This window comes from Apodemus sylvaticus, chromosome 1, assembly GCF_947179515.1.
Source record: "Apodemus sylvaticus chromosome 1, mApoSyl1.1, whole genome shotgun sequence".
In the NCBI taxonomy this organism is placed as follows: domain Eukaryota; kingdom Metazoa; phylum Chordata; class Mammalia; order Rodentia; family Muridae; genus Apodemus; species Apodemus sylvaticus.
Window position 1 is genome coordinate 50715284 of NC_067472.1, and position 19627 is coordinate 50734910.

At 46.4% G+C, this 19627-nt stretch overlaps 1 protein-coding gene across 5 annotated transcripts in view; it reads left to right on the forward strand.

The window, feature by feature from the left end:
- The window catches only part of Dtx4 (deltex E3 ubiquitin ligase 4), an 852074-nt gene that overhangs the window by 12241 nt on the left and 820206 nt on the right, over window positions 1-19627 (forward strand). For all 5 annotated transcript variants that reach the window (XR_007978948.1, XR_007978949.1, XR_007978950.1 and 2 more), the window contains exons 3-8: window positions 3609-3670; window positions 4739-4900; window positions 7031-7092; window positions 7918-8070; window positions 11736-11897; window positions 16497-16586. Coding sequence is in view for 2 of the 5 variants with exons in the window: in XM_052189328.1 (XP_052045288.1) it covers window positions 3609-3670; window positions 4739-4900; window positions 7031-7092; window positions 7918-8070; window positions 11736-11897; window positions 16497-16586 (691 nt within the window). In the remaining 3 variants the exon portion in view is untranslated. The remainder of the gene's footprint in view (window positions 1-3608; window positions 3671-4738; window positions 4901-7030; window positions 7093-7917; window positions 8071-11735; window positions 11898-16496; window positions 16587-19627) is intronic.

Sequence of the window (19627 nt, forward strand, 5' to 3'; positions counted from 1 at the left end):
TTTAGCTGCTGCTGCTGATGGTGGTGGTGGAGGTGGTGGTGATGATGATGTATCTAGCGACTAGACCATTGTGTTGTTCCTGAACTGAAGGCTGAGCTGAGCCGATCCAACTTACACCTCATTTCTGTCCCCTTGACAAATGCCCCAGTGACCCCATGCCATCATGGAGACAGACACCCTTAGATCACCTTGAACTACAGTGAGTGTGAGGAACTTAACAGGCTTCATTTCTTTTCTTTGTTCCCCTGCCAAGCTGGATAACTGAGTGCAGTCCGAGCAGCACAATCTCAAAGGGCTACAGAAACGAGTGGTCTGAAAGGGGCCCTCCCGCCTCCCCCGTTGCCCAGCCCTTTCTTCTCACCTTTCTCCACCTCCTGCATCCCATTGCCCGTCCTCCCTTGCAGCCTTTCTTGGCCACTAATGAGCGTGTGTTATCCTCTTTGTCTGGCATCCCCATCAACCTTCTGTCATTACACAGCCCGGTCCCCATGGCCTCTTCAAGCAACTTTCCCACAGGAAAGGAAAAAAAGAAAAGGAAGATCAGGGATGGCAGGCAATGCAGGATGAAGAGAAAGTATTGGCAGGGGACAAAAGAAGCAGCGAATTATTCAGACACAAACAGGAGGTTCTTAAAAGGGGTGGGAAGGTCGGGTGCAGGGCAGCAGTCACCCCTCTCCCCTCAAGAGTCCTGGCTTCAGCACCTCTAGCTAAGCATGGTTGCTGGTTGCCTTAGAGACAAGGCCATTGTCCTTCCTGAGGCTTCCTGGGTTGGTGAATAACTCAGAAAACACTAGCCTTCTCCACACGGGGTCTGCAGGAATATCCCCCGCCCCATTCGGGCCCCCTTCCCTTTACGGTGTCAGCGAGCGCGCTTCTCAGTTTTACTTTATCAATGGAAACACAAACTTGGAACCAAGCTGGTAACAGCCCAAGAGGATGGGGGAAGGGCTGTCTTCTGATTGGTCAGAACATGGCTAAGTCCAAAGGCTTTGGCTCAGTTGCCTGGAAGATGTGAGAAGGAGGCTTGCTATTGGACTGCTGCTTCACAGAAGGAGGGGTTTGGCCTTAGATCCGGTGGCCCAAGGGCAGGGGACAGGTTTTCTGGGTTTTCATTTTAACCTGGATCTATGGGGGGAAGGGCAGGCAGGTGGTGCCTGCTCACAGTCCCCAGTACTGCTAGGCTTTCAACTCTGCCCTTTATACCTGATACCCTGTGCTCAAGAATGTGAGAAAACTGGACTATTAAAGCAGGAAGTGGCAGAAATCAAGTCCTTCCACTACTGGAAAATAAAAAGTGTAAACAGTTGTCCAAATTTGCACAAGGCTCAGCTGTTTACCAACTACTTGACCTAGATCCTACAGCCTCCCAGGGACCCCAAGGGAGCAGACATTTATCGGGTCTTGTTTACAGCTGGGGTAAAGGCAGGCAGATGTGATCACAGAATACAGAGGAGCTGGCCAGCGCTGCCAAAGGCAAAGCAGGCTGTGTACAGATGCGGGCAGTCACTTTCCATTTCTTCTCCATGTTTGCTGTTGGTGTTTGGTAAAGCACACAGCCCTGCCCTCCACTGAGCCCCAGTGCTGCCCACAGACCAGGAACCAGATTGTCCCGTTCCTGACACACTGAGGAAGGTTGGCCTCACAGCTTGATCCCAAAGTCTTCCTGAGTGTTCAGAGGGTTTCCACCACAAGCAGGCTTCCCCTATGTCTCTCTAGACCCTCCCACAGGCCACAGGCCCCGGACTGCTGTGAGAATTGAAGTACTTCCTGGTTGACCAGAGAGTGTGTGGAAACCTGCCAGTCCGGTTTGTGGAAACAAAGGTGGCTTTTGTCACTCAGACCACAGTCTTTTATCAGTTGAGGTGGGGGCCGTGACAATGGAGGCAGGTGCGGGGCTGTGGGGCACATGCTGTCCCCTAGTGGCTGCCAGGGGACATACCACAGGAGGCAGGCTTTTCTAGCCTCTTCAGGTAGAGTGGAGAGGTGAATCTGTCCTGGAAGGGATCCTGAGCTTCTGACACACCTTTCTCTCAGTGTAATGGAAAGGTGCCAAGGGGACACATTCTAACCCCAGATCACTGAGGCTCAAGCAGTTGGCCGACTTCCTGTTATTTGCAGTGCTTGGTCGTTTACAGAACCAGGATCACGTCTGTTCCCCTTTCCTTGGTCTAGTGACTTTTATTTTAAAAACAGTTTTTCCTTCCCCACATCCGGTCTTGCTTTATTCAGGCAGCAGTTGAGAAAGAAAAGTAGCTTTTGGTTTGGCCAGATATATAGCGCCATATGCTTTTATGAGCTTCCCTGCTCCTGTCTTCATGGAAAGACAACAGAGGAGCCTCATCATACTGGACCTGTGTGCAATAGAGAGACCTGGCTATTAGGCCTCTCTTCTGTCCTAACGGCACCTTTGTTCATTAAGGCATGGGGCAGAGCTTGGCATCATGGGAGGCACAGGGGAAGGACTCAAGCCAGATACTGTGTGTTGGACTCTTCCGTGCAATCTTGGTCTAGTTGGCGTAACCTCTGCGTGCCCCAGTTCTGTTACTTATGCAGTGAGACTGACTGTAACACTTCTTACCTAGATCGCTGGGAGGACTGAGTGGGTTTATCTGTTGTTGAACAGTTAGGATGGCCCCCAGCCAGCTATGAGCCCTGTGAATCACAGCCCATAGGGAAGAGCCATGGGTGTCATGCTCACAGCTGCACCTCTGGCATTAAGCATGATTGTCCCAAAGTTGAGTTCAATGAGTTCTTTTCAAATAGACAAACAAATAAATAGTGCTTTCTTCCTTTTGACTTCCCAGCACATCCCTACCCCCAGCTGGATTCTCAGGCTTCCTGGCTCCCAGAGGCATCTATCGCCAGGGAATGGCACAAGCGCCATCTCTATGTGTCTTGCATTTTCACTTCCAGTGCCTTCACCGTAGGCGGCCTGGCCTTTCCCAGGCAGCTGTGTGGGCTCCCCTCCAGAGCTGGGGAGGTCAGAGAGGGGAGGAGACTCGGCTTGTGTTTATAAGTTTCTGGGACAAGAAGAAGTGACAGCTGTTCAGGCAGTGGTTTCCAAATGCTGGACCAGGAATTGCAACATCTCCGCTCTCTGAGGAACGTGGGGGTGGGGGATATGGAATCCTGTGATAAATGGATTTGGGGGTAGGGATATAATTCTGATTATCTTGGCTGAGGGTCTGTGTTTTAGCCAATACTAAGGGAGGATAAATGGAAACAGGCAGTGTCCTAGAGTAACATCTTAGGTAGAGGCAACAAAACGATTTCTAAAGTTCATAGGCAGGTGTGTGATTGACAGGGGTGAGGACCATCAAGAACAGAGGGTAAAACAGTGATGGGAAGAGGCTAGCGGAAGGTTAAGAAGATTGAGGTGGATGAATTAGCAGAAAATGCAGAGCTGGGAACTCCTTGCTTTGACCGTGGGCATTCTGGACCTGTCTGCATTCTGAGTTCTGAGCGAAGGATGTCTCGATCTGAGTTCAGTTTGACCCTCTCGCCTCCCACTGATATGTTAATAACCCACTGCTCTTTGGTAGATTTAAACACTGGTTCATTTTGTTCCTTTTGTCAGAGCCATAATATATCTGCTGTTCCTTCCACAGGGTTCCCACTGTGCCTGTGAAAAACTTGAATGGGTCCAGCCCTGTTAATCCTGCCTTGGCAGGTAAGAGCTAACTAACCTGGGTTTGACTGAGTTAGGCTGAAAACTCAGAATCATGGACGAGCTAGTGAACACATATTTATAAGGAGGAGAGAATTTGGAAGCTAACTGAAGAAAATGGGATCTTAGGAGATGAACAGGAAAACTCAGCAGGCGGTACTAAAAGCTGAGCGTACCAGGGGTCTTAAGAGATAGCTCATCTAATAACATGTTTGACTGGCAAGCATGAGGGCAAACATTCTATCCCAGAATCCCGATTCTTTTTGTTTTAAAATGGAAAGAGTGATGTCTGTTGCTTGAGAGGCAGAGATAGGCAGGTTCCTGGAGTTTGCTGACACCAACCAGTTTCAGGGTGAGGTACAAGTCCACGATACCTTGTCTTACAAAACAAGGTGACCACCGCCTCTCAAGTTCAGGAACATCCCAGAAGAGGGAGTGTAAGAGAGGAACATAAGATGTGGAAAACATGGAGAAGAGCTGTCAGTTCTACCTTCTCAGTATAACATAGACGGTCTAGTCATTAGCTGCGGCTGCCTACACTGGGCCTATCTAAGAATGGCTTGTCATTGGGCAGGTATGAACTTGGGGGGGTGCTTAGAGCATCCTGTACATCCCTGCTGAACTAGTGTCTACTGGTAAATTCTGCGAGAGGGGAGATTGTTGCCTTCAGTTATGCCCCGCTAGTAGATAGCTTCACACCCATGGACACACAGAAGTCCCTGGACAAAATTAGTAGGTCACAAAACAAAAAGACGTGAATGTGGGACAGAGACATGTTCCTAAAAGGGGAGGGAGATAAGAGAATGGAGGAGTAGAACAAAGGCACGCTTAATTAGTAATTTGTTCTAAGTGAGATGGTTGACTTCTGAAGACCAGCTTACAAAAAAGCTGACTTCTGGCGTTTTACCCACTGATGCTCCCAAGCATGCGACTGCATATGGGTGCATAGAGAATGCATGAATTATGAATACTGTCTGCTGGGGAGGAGGGTGGATAAGCGGGAGGGGGTGTGTGGGGAATCTTGGGAGCGCATTCTTCAGCGCTTCCTCACCCCTGCCCTGCCCCTTCCAGGAATCACCGGGATCCTCATGAGTGCCGTGGGATTGCCTGTGTGCCTCACTCGCCCACCAAAGCTGGTCCTCCACCCTCCCCCTGTCAGCAAGAGTGAGATAAAGTCCATCCCAGGGGTCGCTAACACAAGCCGCAAGACCACCAAAAAACAGGCCAAGAAAGGTACAGGCCTCTTCTTCTGATTAGATACCTGAAGTGAAAAATTGGGCTTCCAGCCCTAGCTCTACCTGCGCCAAAGTCAAAGCCATGGCTTAGCTCCCTGGGTTGTCAGTTCTGCATCTGCTAAGCAGGTCGGGTTAGTAGACTGTGATGAGTCTACCAAAGAGTCAGAAAGAACAATATGGAGACACATGAACATACGAAGCAACAATGGCAGAAGCACGGAAATATTACGTGCTGTAAGTGAGAAGAGAAACATAACTTTGGCGTCAGAATAGAAGCACTGCATTTAGTCCGACCTTTGTCAGTAGCTAGCTGGGTGGAACTCCTGCCTTTCTGTCTTTGTGATGCCCAAAACCAGCAGGTGTGTGCTGGCTTGTGCCTGTGACAACTGAGAAGTAACCACTGTCTTATGTCCCTCTGGAGCCTCTGACCTTTGGCTCCATAAACCCTCCTTCACAATTCACAAATCACTGTGTACCTTCTTTGACCCCGGGGACTGACTCTGGGTTGGCCATCCTGCTTGCTGCGGTTGGTTATGAAATAAATGATCCACTTTCCTAAACCTTCATCTTATAAACTTCCTGTGAAGTTTGAGTCAGAAGGAGAATGGCTGTGTGTAGCACTCGGCCCAAACCTGGCAATAGGCAATGGGATCTCAATTAATAGAAGCCCTTTTTTATTAGAGAGAGAGAGAGAGAGAGAGAGAGAGAGAGAGAGAGAGAGAGAGAGAGAGAGAGAGAGAGATGGGGCAGTGGGAGAAAAGGCCCTGCCTCTCAGCTTTTGGCTGACGTCCACTAAACTTTCTCAACCCCCTGTCCTACTTTCCCAGTCCATTTCCATTTCTCTGCTTCATTGAACTCACATGCCTGTTCTTAGTCCAATAAGTTGGGACAGGGCTTTACACTTCTGCCCTCATTCTGTACTATTAATAGCACATACTGTCTCTCTTGAAAACTGTGACCGGGCTGTGAATCCATCAGCTCATTAGTGGTCAAAGCACCCATTTTGTAGATACTACCACTCTTCCCTATTTAATGGGTAAGAAAACAAATTAGAAAGCTAGAGGAATGGCCCAAGGCTTCACAGATCTCTTTGCTCTGTGGCTTTTTTATAAGCCCCTGTGACCTTACCCTCTACCTTCAGTTTGGTTTTCTTCCTGAGGACCCAGCTCGTGAAGATCCTTTCTCCCTATGACTATTAGCATGTTTCCTGGAGCATTACCCTTTCCCCACTGCTAGGCTGTGTCTGCTGGCGGCAACAGCACTAGCTGAAGCCAGGAAGGACTGTTCTGTAACTGGGGGGGGGGGGGTCACAACTTCCTGCTTTCCCATAAAAAGAATTTGACTGTGATACCATGTTACAAAACTTAAGCTAGGGCTTTACTAGTTGTACAAGAAATGCAGCCCATCTCGCTGGGTGTCGTGGAGCAGTGCCAAGTGTTTTTATTTCTGTTTTCTTAAGGGATCAAATGGGCAAGTCTAGGCTCTTTGATTATCAGGAAGAGAAACTCAGTGTATCTCAGTTAAAATGCAGATTTGTTGAAATGGGCAGACATGTCAGAGAGTGGGCAGGAAGAGGCAGAAGCATCTCATCCTTTCTCAAGCCACACTGACGGATCTGGGACAACCTCAGCTCTCATTCATGGTCCTTAAACTGGTGCAAAATAATTTGACCTCCTTTTCTCCTATGTGTGCACATGTATGCATGTGTGCTTGTGTGTGCCTGCATGCACGCCTACCCACAGAGACCAAAGTTCAGTCTTAAGTATCATTTCTTAGGTGCCATCTTCCTTGGGTTTTTGTTGTTGTTTTGTTTTGTTATGACAGGGTCTCTTACTTGCTTGGGGCTTACCAATTAGGCTAGAGTGGCTGTCAGCAGTCCCTGATATCAGCCTGACTTCAACTCCTTGTCTCTGGAATTACAACCATGTTCCATTACACAGGTTTCCAGGGATCAACTTGGGTCTTCACTCTTTCAAGGCAAGCACTTTAACTGACTCAACTGTCTCCCAGATCCTTTTCTCTTTGAACTTGTCTCTCTCGTTCTCCTCTCTGAAGCCCCTAGACTGGCAAGGTCACGTGATCCCATCTTCTCTGCCTTGGTGACCTAGTGACTCTCCTGTCCCCATAGGTAAAACCCCAGAGGAAGTGCTAAAGAAGTATCTGCAGAAGGTCCGGCACCCACCAGAAGAGGTGAGTTCAGGGGGTATGGGGCTCTTTCTCTCTCATCAAGTACATGTCCCCTGTCCCCACATTCTACAGGATGTGGCCAGTACTAAGTCCTTGCTGGCACAGAGCAGATTTAGCTGATGTTCACTTCAAGGTTTAAGGTTTTAAGCTGCAAATTATGGTTTAACTTGCCCCATTTAGCAGAATTCTAGGTGATTCTAAGCTACCTTCCATGCCTGTCTGAGTTTAAGTAAAGCAGTATGCCAAGTCATGTGAACTCCCTTTAGAATGGATTTGATATGGACCAGTGATTCTCAGCCGAAGTGATTTGTCCCTGAGGGAGCATGTGACCTTGTGTGGGGATTCTCTGGGTTCTGGTGACTGACTAGGGAGTGAGCTACTAACATCTACTACGTAGAAACCTTAAAAGCTTCTGAGTACTCTATAAGGCCTGGAACAGTACATAGCAAAGAATCACCCCACCACAGCATCAGTAGTGCTGATGTTGAGAATTAGGCCATAGATTTATTTAGATATGAACCTCCTCTAATACCTATGTGAAGATCAATACCTCTACAGAGTGCAACATGAGCTTGGCACAGCATTTGTTGACAAGCCACTGGAAACCATGGTAGTTAATGAGTCCACGTTAGCGTGTATGCATGTATGGGAAGTATTTGACAAATTTCTCTGATGTGTATATCAAGACAACACTATATTTATAATTTTCCCCGCCCTAAACACAGCATCCTTGGTTTGTAAAATTTCTAAAAGACAGTGAACTACTTTTCTGTTGCCTCCCTGGGCTGAGTGACAGTTGATACCTGTCTGTTCTTCGCCATTTGACAGGATTGTACCATCTGTATGGAGCGCCTCACAGCCCCCTCTGGCTACAAGGGCCCACAGCCTACAGTCAAGCCTGACCTGGTGGGAAAGCTGTCCAGGTGTGGCCACATCTACCACATCTACTGCCTGGTGGCCATGTACAACAACGGGAACAAGGTCGGTGTCAGCCACGAGGGCGAGCGGTGTTCCTTCATGATTTGTTCCTGAGTGTCCTTGTTCTCCCACACATGCTTTGGAACTCGTAACAGGCATTCCAAATACATTGCTACTTTACTGGTTGCTATAACAAAATACTGCAAGAGTGGCTTAAAGAAGGAAGACTTTGTTTTGGTTCACAATTTAAGAGAGCTTATTAAGGTGAAGGCAAGGTGGGTGGGTGAAGTTGCTGGCCGTGTCTATCCATAGTTAGGGGGCAGAGGGATGGAGGCTGGAGCTCTCCGCTCAGATTCTCCCTTTTATTTAGTCACGGCTTCAGCTGATAGAATGGAGCTGCTCACATTTAGGCTGCTACAAATAAATCTAGAAAGTCCCTCACAGACATGCCCAGAGTATGTTTCCATGGCAAATCTGAATTCCATCTGGTTGACAATCGAGATCAACCTTCAGCCTGGGCAGCAGGAATGAGCATGTGTGCTGTTTTCAGGGTTAATTAGATCTCACATTGCAAACTCTGTCTTCGTCTTCCCCTTTGGGTCAAGCTTCCCCTCGTCTCTGGTTGGGCTATACAGGGTGGTCTAGCAGAGGTGGGCTCTGTCTATGGAGGTTCTGAGGGAAATGGGCCACCACTGAGTGAACTGGGTCCCCATCAGTGAAGGAGGCTTTCATCATAATGATGAGAATTCGTTTAGTCGCAATGCAGTACATGAGTTTGCAATAGCTTTTATTTTTCATGCCAGTGGCTTAAGTTGAAATCTACCTTCTCTGGACAGTCTAATCACCTTTGATTGTCCCTGGAAAGACACTGTTAAAGTGCTTTATAACCACTGCCTTAGCACATATTGTTGGAGGATGAGACAATGCTTCTCTCCATTAACTGACATAAAGTGATGTCCCTCAGTTACAGTTGTCTTCAGAAATCTGGCTATCTCCCTAAGTGACAATTTCCCTCCTCATTATCTTTTGAAGACATTGCCTTGCATTCTTCCCTGTGTCCCTGTATCCTCCTTCTCTGTGAGTTTGACTACCATCCATGCCTCTGGACCCAGCTCACTTTCCAACCAAATATTTCTGAACTTCTTGCCCAAGAACATGTCTGGATTTCAGGGTTGCTCCTTATGTCTTGTGTAGTGGGAAAGACTGAGGGGGAGGCATGGCGGGAAGCACACCTAGACGGAAATCTTGGCTTCTGAGCTGAATGACCCTCAACCTCTTCAAAATTTCACTTTTCAGGTCAAACATAGATATGAAGCAGTAGCTGCTGCCTACTCTCTCTCTCTCTCTCTCTCTCTCTCTCTCTCTCTCTCTCTCTCTGTGTGTGTGTGTGTGTGTGTGTGTACATGGCTGGAGGTCAATCTCTGGTGCCATCTCTAGAACACTGCCTACCTCTTTTGAGACAATGGTGTCTCATTGCTCACCAATTAGACTAGGGTGGCTGGCCACCATGTGTAAGGGATCCTCCTGTCCCCATCTCTCTTGCGGTGCATGCCACCACTTCTGGTCTTCAGGCTTGTATACAAGCTGCTTCCCATCTGTGCCATCCTTCCAGACCAATGGCCGCTTCAGAGTGCTGTGACTGCTATTATTCAAAATGATATCTCCTGTTAACAATGGCTCTCATTTCCCCCTTTCATCTTTATGTAACCAGTAGGGCTGAATTGCTAACCTTGACATCTTCCTTGGTGTCTCAGATGTCCTTCATCATTGGTGAAAGATTCTATGTTCTTTCACAGCCCAGGGCTAAAATATTTCATTAGAGCCTCACCTTTTTACAGGTTTTATGAGGAGTCTTCAGGTGTCTAGTCATTTATATTCCCTTTTGTATGACTGTCTTCGAGATCGCCCGGTAACTCCATATTTATATCTGTGTGGCTCCGAACGTGTTTCCCAAGCCACTGTGCTTCCTTCTCCCTTTCAGAAGTACTGAAGCTTTTCTCTTCTCTTAAGCACATTGAAGAAAAGCAATGGGGAGAATGGACTCACTCGCCCCAGGTCTTGAAGCCAGTTATGGCTAGAGCAGAAAGCAGGGCCTTGATTGCGGAAAGCAGTGACTATGAATATGAACTGTTATTTTAAAGGAAACAAGCATGAATGGAATCATTCCTGAATAGCTCTGAGAGGATCTCCTCTCCTGCAGAAGCCCCTCGGTGCCTGCCAGGCCCTCAGCCCTAGCGAAGCAGCTCCACTTTCTACAGGCTTGCTGCCTGTGTGCTTCCTTCCCCACTCCCCTGTCCTTTTCTGCCAACCTGAGAATTACCTTTGCTGTCTGGGATCTCTTGAGGGTTCCTGTCTGCTTTACCCAGTGACTCTTCACCTGGTCCTGCTTCTGCTTCGAGATGACAAGCTTTTTATATTACTGTCTCCGGAATCCACATTCACATCAGCCTTTGGGACCATGACATAATGCATGGAAAAACAATAGAAAGGAAAAGGAAAGGTTTGATTTGTGTTTGTTGTTTGTTTTTGACTCATCACTTCAGGGAGTTATAGTCTGTGGTTGACAGACTTCTTTGCTGTGGGCTTAGGATGAGGCAAACCATGGTAGCAAGTATGTGACATGTGAATGGAGAAAGTGAAGGCAAGGCCTGCATGGGTGTATCATGCGTGTGTCCTTCCCCCATCCCCTCCTCAGTCCCTTTCTTTTCTGCCTGCCCTTCACAGTTCCTGGCTGCCTTCAGATCACTACACCAGTGGCTTAATCTACCAATAAGGTTCCAGTCCTCCTCTTTATCCAGTCTCCTTACAAAAGCTCCTCAGGGGGCAGCCAAGTCTTTAATCCATGAGCCTTGGGGAACAATTTCCATTCAAGCCTGTAATGACCAGCTATGTGCTGTAGGGAAAACTGGGGAGATTTGAGACTTCACTGGAATTCCAGTGAATTCCTCCCTGGTGGCAAGACCTGAAGTCTGTATGTCCCCCAGTTTCCATTTCCTAAAGGGGTTCATAGCTCCTTCCCAGATAAAGCCAATTTACAACTGTTTAAGAACCATTTTCTTAAAGCCAGTTCTGTTCTTTTCCAACACAGGACCTGACTATTAGTCTCCCCACAGATGCCATAAACACACTAATACCAGTTAGAATGACATGCTAAACACTTTCTCTATGCATCTTACCTAACTTTCATTAGCCCAGTATAAGAGGAGGATTATATTTCTTTTTTTACAAGGAAACGGAGACAGGTTAACTTGTCCAAGGCTGCAGGGCAGAGCTGACACTCAGATCCAGGCATCCTTACCTTAGGGTTCTCACTCTGAACCTCTGCACTCCTCAGACTTCCAGCTCAGATGTGGGGTTTAAACATCTTTAATTTTAGAATTAAAGTTGGGTGAGTCTGGGGCTTAGCAATTGGTAGTTGCTGCTCTTGAGCTGTTACCATGTGTTCCATCCATGCGGGGGTTGGCTTCCTGCCCTAGTCAGCGCTTCCCCTCAAGGATCGAGGCGGCTCATCCATGTGCCTCAGTATGGTACATGGGCAACTCATGTCATTTTCTTCCTGTTAACATAGAGAAAGCCAACATGGCTTACCTAGCTGGAGAGGATTCGGGCCTGTTACCCATTGGGCAAGTTTTCTCTCTTGAGACCAGTGTCTCTGGTGCTTTAGGTTGAGGGGAAGGTCGGGAACAAAGCAGTTTTCTAATCTGACTGTACTGGACTTGACTCCTCAGGATGGGAGTTTACAGTGCCCAACATGTAAGACCATTTATGGCGTCAAGACAGGCACCCAGCCTCCAGGGAAGATGGAGTACCACCTCATTCCCCACTCCTTGCCTGGCCATCCGGATTGCAAGACCATCCGGATTATCTACACCATCCCCCCTGGCATTCAGGTGAGCCCGCCCTTGGATGGTGCCATTTATGATTTCAATTTTGAATGTGGGTAAAGTGTTGTTCTAGGAAAAGCCTCCTTCCCAGCCTGTGCCTCGCCTTCACGTCCATAGTTTCTCTTTCTCTGCGTCCTTCCAGCTTTCCTACTGCATACTCATGGAGACTGCATCTTTCCCTCCCATTTTTTCACAAAGCCACATTTAGGCACATTGTTTCACATTCTCATTTTTTTTTGAATAACAATATGACCTTACGGGTTGTTTTTTTTTCTGTGTTAATAATGTCCTTATTCTTATGTCTGTGGAATAATCCACTGCACACATATTTAACTCAACATCTCCACTTGCTGTCTGTTTAGATTGTTTGTAATCTTTTCGAACAACAGATAATGTTACCACTAATAACCAATAGTACTCATGTGACCATGTCTGTAGAATAATTTCCTGGAAGTAGAATTTCTTGGTCAAACAGTTATTTGCATTTTTAACAACTTGATGCCTATGTTTGGCTTTGTCTTTACTGTTATTTCTTTCTTCTCTGGGTTTGGAAGACTGACAGCCCTCAGACAAATACGGATATCAATCCTATGAATGAACGCAATGCAGCCCTTTCCTAGGTGTTCTAGGGTGCAGACCTGATTTATCCCCAGGCAAACATTGGTTTCCTCGCACTCCTTCCCTCCGGTCTGGTCTGTGCCTTCCTGATTGCCTTTTGTCTGACAAATGTTTGCATGTGGGTTTTGCCCAGGTGTGGGTTAGGTACTGGTGAATCAGTATTCAAATTAGTTAAACCTTTGATCCCTGAAGTCCCCCATTGTTGTGGGGCCAGGAGGATAATAAAATAAATAATACAAATAGACAAAGTACTTCCAGAGCACCGCAAGTTTTAAGAAAATAAAGCAGAAAAGTGTGATAGTCCGTCAAACACAAGGTTTCTTCCCTGGAGCACTTGGTAACCAGACAGAGCAAGATAAATACCTCTCCTAATCTGGAGAACAGAAACGGATACGCACCACTGATGAAAGTTACACAGACAAAGGGACTTGCAGGGCTTCAAAGTCTTGTGACCCTGGTCCCACTTCCTGGCTGTCTCCAAGGTGCCTGCTTCCTCCTCCTAGATTCAGATATTTTTTTCCTTCTTCATCTGTACTGCTGGGACTCTGCTAGGCAGAGGTTCAAGGAGTGGAAAAGTCCACCTGTGGGCTTCTCAGGCGCCATAAGGTGCCCAGGACCTTGCTTCCTGCTCCCTGATTGGCTGAGCGGTTGTGATGCGGAGGAGGGGCTTATGTGTAGTCTGTCTGGAAGGTGGGAGGAGACTCGGGTGAATCCGTGAGAGAAATACAGAGTTCGAAATTAGCTGCAGAAGAAAAATTGCATATTGAAGGACAGTAGAATTTATTCAGTTGGGAGGTTGGGGGCTGCGACTTGAAAAAGGCATGGAAGGAGGGGCACATGATGAGGATGTAGGGGGCAGGTCACAGAAGGCCTTAAATGCTAGGGCCAGCGATTGGGGGACTTTGCTTATGCTATGAGGATCCCCTGGAGATTGTTTGATTAGGATTATAAGACATGTAACATGTAAATATGCTTTAAGAGGCCAGTGTGACTCAAGACCTGTAGATGAGTGGAAATAAGTCCACAGTAGCATTCCAGGCTCCTGACTACATGGAGGGCGGGGTAAGAAAGCGAGATGTGGTTGGCTCTCACTGGGGCAGCTGGCTGGCATGATACGGAAGAATGAAAATGCTGGAGTGGGCTGGGAAGATGGCGTCCTGAGAAGGGTCCTGACAACTGAAAGCCAATTCTGAGAAACTGAGTCCAATCCCTGAAACTCATGTAGTGGAAGGAAAGAACTGATTCCTGCGGGTCATCCTCTGACCTCTACACATGTACTATGGTGTGCGTGCACACGCACTAAGAAAGGAGAGAGAGAGAGAGAGAGAGAGAGAGAGAGAGAGAGAGAGAGAGAACGAGTTCAGCAGGGGTCAAAGGAGAACCAAATATCAAGGTGGGACATCTGTTGAGAAGAAGGCCACATTTTTTTAAGCCTCTGGAGTTAAGGGACAGAGAGAGCCTTCTTTGTAAATGTACGGAGGGGATCAATGCTGCCTATGCAGGACCCTAGCAACTCTAGTAACACCCTGGCTTGTGTAAAGGAAACACATCTCTAAATGGTCAGATGCGGCAGACTCACCACTGTGAGTCAGGAGCAAGGTGTTCTGTGCTTTACCTTACGAAGCTCCAGGGACCACACAGGCCTGGGCTTTGGTGAGAAGCTGAGATGGGCAAGCACTGCTTCCACCGCAGAAAGTGAGTCCCTGCGGGAGAGGCTCTGCGCCAGGCTGAGGCAGAGTCGTGACTGCTCCACCTGGCAACAGGCCCAGATCGAGCAGCCTTACAGGGTTGGTGCCAGACCTGCTGAGTTGGAAACAGCCAGCAGCCCAGGGCAGTGAAGCAGCCGGAGGCGTGGTCAGGCTTGGTCCCTCAGTGAGGACGCCTGGCTTGGAGAAGTGTAGCCGTGAGAATGATGCACATTTGTAGAGATTTCATCTGGCTGTTAAGTTATAACTGTCAAAAGTCTTTCCATCCCAGAGAACATTAGTTTCTCTTAGTTCACAGTGACACCTGTGTATCTTTTAACATTTTCTATGATCAAAATTTACTATGTACATGAATATACTTCTCAAAGAATAAATAAATAATATACTTTAAAATTTGAATAGTTTTCCTCTTTAGCAATATTATACCCGTGTACGCTGAGTTTGAACATTTTCAACTGCTTTTGCCTGCCTCTTCTCCCTTTCTTCTAAAACACTTTCCCCAACAATTCCTCTTTCTTTTCTTTTTGAGCCAATAAGTTCAATTGCATTCATTCATTCATTCATTCATTCATTTATTTGCTCACTCATTACACAGTCATGATGCCTTTATTGATCTGTGGGACAGCTTGTACAAACAGCTGCATAAAATTATCAGTATTATCTGGCTTGCACTTACAAAGTAGAACCTTTAAACAAGGTTATAGTCTCAACAGGTCAGGGATGTTCAAGGTTACTAACAGGCATTTATGTAGGTGGAAAGCTGTTACATCAGTCTGTGGTGGCTCTATCAATGTGACACAATTTAGTGTCATACAGGAAGATAATCCCAATGATGGATTCATGGGATTAGTGGAGAATTTTCTTGATTATATTAACTGGGGTGGGAGGACCTGCCCACGGTGAGTGGTATCATTCCCTAGGAACAGGGGTCTGTAATGTGTAAGAGTGGAGAAAGCTAATCTGTCAAGCATGCAATAAATCATAGCTCTCTGTTCTTGATTGTGGGATGAGATTATCTGATTTGGGCTCCTGCTACTTTGACTTCCCCACAAGGATGGTCTGTAACCTGGAATCATGAGCCAAATAAACTCCTTTCCCCTTAAGTTCTTCTGTTATGGTATCTTCCCTTGATAGCAAGAAATGAGACTCAGACAGACACCAACTGGGAGGCCTATTGTCTTTTGCCTTTTTTGCTGTTGCTGTAACAGACTCTCTGTATATCGCTGAGTGATTTACAGAGACATGAGGCTAATGTGGCTCATGATTCTGAAGGAGGGAACGTCCAGCAGTCATGTCAGGTTGCACTGGGCGAGGATCTCCTGGTGCCTCCGCTCATGGCAGCAAATAGACAAACAGATATGTTCAGAAGAGGGAGACCGCAAGGAGCAGCCTTACTCCGAAAGCAACATGCTTTCAAGATGACTAACCCGGCCCCTTGAGACCAAGATGAGAGATCTCGAAGAAGGCGTTCATCCCTCCTGACAGCCCTGTCGCCTCTTACATGTCCCAGCTGCCCACAAGGCTGCAAGTGAAGCCAAATTCCAGCAGGAGTTCTGGAGGAAACAAACAACACACAGTACCACAGAGTCTGAGTTCTGGCTCAGTTCTGCTTTGATGTCTTTCTTACTCAGTGTCCTGAGATGGCTTGTGCCCTAGAGTGTTGCATGATGGTAGCTGACGTGTCACAAGAGTGTCCTGAACATTGCAATCTATGTTACTGAGCAAGAAAGCAAAAAACCCATGAAGACCAAGGAGGAAATCCACAAGAAGTGTGCCGAAAATTCTCACTGACTGACGTGTGGCTCAGAGAAGCTTTGTATTCTGAGTAGTTGATTTAAAAGCTCATGCCTCATGCTGGGCTTAAGTTAGTTTTGGCAAAGCCAGAAACATTTTGCGGCCAGCTAACTTCTGTGGATTGTACTTTTCATCATTCATAAAACAGCAGAATAGGTGATGTTGGTCCTGTGATGAGAAAATTTACTATGCTTTTCCCGAATACGGGCACCAAGCTTCCTGGGCGTTGGTAACATTCCACAGGGTGAGTTTTCCAAATCACTGTCACTGAAGAGGGGAATTCCATATGATCCAGCAGGGAGCTACAGCTGCAGTCTAAACTCAGGTCACATGCTGTATGAGAACTTTCTTTCTTTCTTTTTTCTTTCTTTTCTTTGGTTTGCCCTTTGCCTGAACTCTGTGGCTGTAGTTATTGTCACACCAAGCCTGTACTAACTTCTCATCAGAAATGTTTTGCGAGCTATCTTTGTTTTCTTTCTGCTTTCAGGGACCAGAACATCCAAATCCTGGGAAGAGCTTCAGTGCCCGTGGCTTCCCACGACATTGTTACCTTCCAGACAGCGAGAAAGGGAGAAAAGTAAGAGCAGATGTTTTGTAGTAGGCCTAGATGGGGCGTTTAATTCTGTTTCTGCAACCCACAGACCAGAGGGAACTTGTTTCTTTTAATTCTGTGCATATGCCGTAATGAGGTCATAGGAAAGTTGGATATCATTAGAAGTTGTTTTGTCTGTCTGTCTCTGTCCCTCTCTCCATCTCCCCCTTTCCTCCCCAACCCCCCCCCAAGTGTGTGTGTGTGTGTATGTGCATGTGTGTTGCATGAGTATGATTTCTATGGCATTACATGCACAAATATGCACATGAAAGTCCAAGGAGGGCTTTCAGGAGTCAGTTCTCAGCCTGCCCTCTTGTTTGCTGCTGCTGCATTGCTTACTCCAGACTGGCCTGAGGGCTTCCGGGTGATTCTTCTGTGTCTACCTCCCATCTGCCCACAGGAGTGCCAGGATTGCAGATGGGCATCGCTGTATTCAACGTGGGTTCTGGGAATCTGAATTCAGGCCATCAGACCTGCCCAGCGAGTACTTTCACTCACTGAGCCATTTCACCAGCCCGATTAAAATGTTTTGGCAGTCAGTTGAGAGTGGTGCAACTTTTTTTCTTCTCAAAATCTTATTGGCAATAGTTCACCTACTCAAGAATCCTTATCTAGAGCCCTGTTATTTTAAAGCTGGTGCTGGGGAAATACCTGTGTTAAATTCTAAGAGCTTGATAAAAACTAAGACACTGGAAACTGTCTTATCTTCTTAGGATCCCAGGTTGATCTGATCTGAACACACACCAAAGCAGAAGCAGAATGCTCTGAGATCCTAATTGGTGGGAGGTTATTTTATTGGTTTTCAGGATTCCTTATAATCTACAATCAGGGTTCTAAATCGTGTCATTGAAATAACTGGGATTTCAGAATCTTGCCTGACGCCATGAGGGTGAAAACCCACTTGTCTCAGGGAAGGGATGGAGAAGTGCAGGAGGCGTGCTTTTAGTCAGCCTCCTCTCCAGATCCGAGAAGTTTACGAATGTCTGTCTTTCTGCATCGAGTGTTAGTGGTTATGTTGCTGCTGTGGGTCAAAGTTCAAGCATATGTAAGCATATCTGGGTTGTTCTAGCAAACGACCACAGACCATAGACAGAGTGGCTCATAAACAGCAGGTCTTTATTTCTCACAGTCCTGGGCTTTAGGAGGTCCAAGATCAAGGTGCTGGCAGATTCAGGATCTGGCAAGGATTCTCTTCCTGCTCAGCTTCCAGACAAAGCCTCTTCTCTGTGTGTCCTCGCCAGGGAGAAAGGGCAAGAATTCCCTTTGTCAGCCTCCCTTTAGCAGAGGGTTAATCTTATTCATTAACATTCATTCTCATGGCTTAATAAGCCCCGGAAAGTTCCATATTCTAATGCTCAATTAGGGAGTGTTGGTGAGAAGTTCCCATGAATTTAGGCGGGGCACAAGTATTCACCCGAAGACCCCTTGTGTGTCTTCCTGCTATGGAAGCCAAGCAGAAATGTTTTCAAGAAGCCTGAACAAGACTTTAGGGTGGTGCCAAGAGGCATCTGACAGGATTCAAATTGATAAGGAAACCCCTAGACTACAGGGACACAGGAAGGTAGGGCATCTTCATGATAAACAAAATTAACAGTTTGAGATTCTCATAAAATAGGAAAAGATTCTTACTCAAGGTCATATACATCCAGGCCTTAAACCTGGCTTATCACTATTTTAACATTCTTATTGAAGATATATCTGTGTAAAAGAAACAGCTCTGTGTGATCGACCTTGATACCAAGTGTTAATTGTGCTGGAATTCTTGATTCTCAGCTAGCCAGAGCTTTCAACCAGAGAGTGGGGGCTTCCATACCCTTCCTGTATCTCACAATACAACCTATCTTTCTGTCCTGCTTCAATGTCAAGGGGTGTGGATATGTTGTGTCCTTCTAGGGAGGCAGAGGATAGTTTGTAACAAAGAAACAGCAATATCAAGAAAGATGCAGGAGTGGTCTGTTCTCAAATCAAGAGTCAGAATTTAGGTAGGTAGGCAGCATTCCACCAAGAAATACATTTCTGTGCCTTACCCCAAGGTCTGCAGCTGAAAGTGTCCACTGTAAAGTCTGCTGTTACATCTGCAGTCAGAGTTCCAGGGGTAGAACACTTGCCTACCATATGACCAACCCGGCTTCCACCTCCAGTACTTATAACCAAGCAACTTGCACATGCCTGTAATGTCAGCTCTGACATTCAGGGTCAACTTTTGCTACCTCTTAAGTTTGAGGCCAGGCTGGGATACATGTGACTGTCTCAAACAAGCACAGGACCACACTCCTGTTGCAAGGGCTTCCTTAGGCCGTCTTCTTTATTCAACGACAGACCCCCCAATCCTTGGACTTATGCACATTCGCCATCTTGAACTCTTGCTGTAAGTGGCCAGATCCACTCGGCTGGTTCCCTGTGTACTACCGTCCATGCCGCTTGATCCTTTGATAACACCTATAGAAGGCTACTGCTTCTTTTTCCTGACACCATGCCATTCATCCCAAACACGATTTCTTGGATCAAGCTTCTTTGGTTAAAAGAAATTAAAATTAAAATTTAAAGTAATACATCCATGTTTCGGTGGCCTTTCCTTTTCTTCTTTACAAAGTGTGCTTGTCTTAGGATAATATTAAGAAAACCCTCCTTGCAGTATGGATTTAAACCATCTCCTCTCACCAATTCCCTTAGCAAATGCCATTATTAGTTAGTGTTCTTCCTACGCACTGGTCCATGACCCTAAACTTTGGCTTTGTTGCAGGTTGGGTATAGTAACGCCAAGAGCTTTGAAGCTGGGTCTTAATTTTATTTCTGCCACTTACTAATGATAGTTTAATGAGAGATTCTGTCTCCAAAAATAAAATAAAATAAAGTAAAATAAAATAAAATAAAATAAAATAAAATGAAATGAAATGAAATAAAATAAAATAAAATAAAATAAAATAAAATAAAATAAAATAAAATAAAATAAAATGAAAAGGGTAGAGACCGTGGCAGCAAACCTACAATATACAGTTGTGGACATCCATACACAAGCACATGCA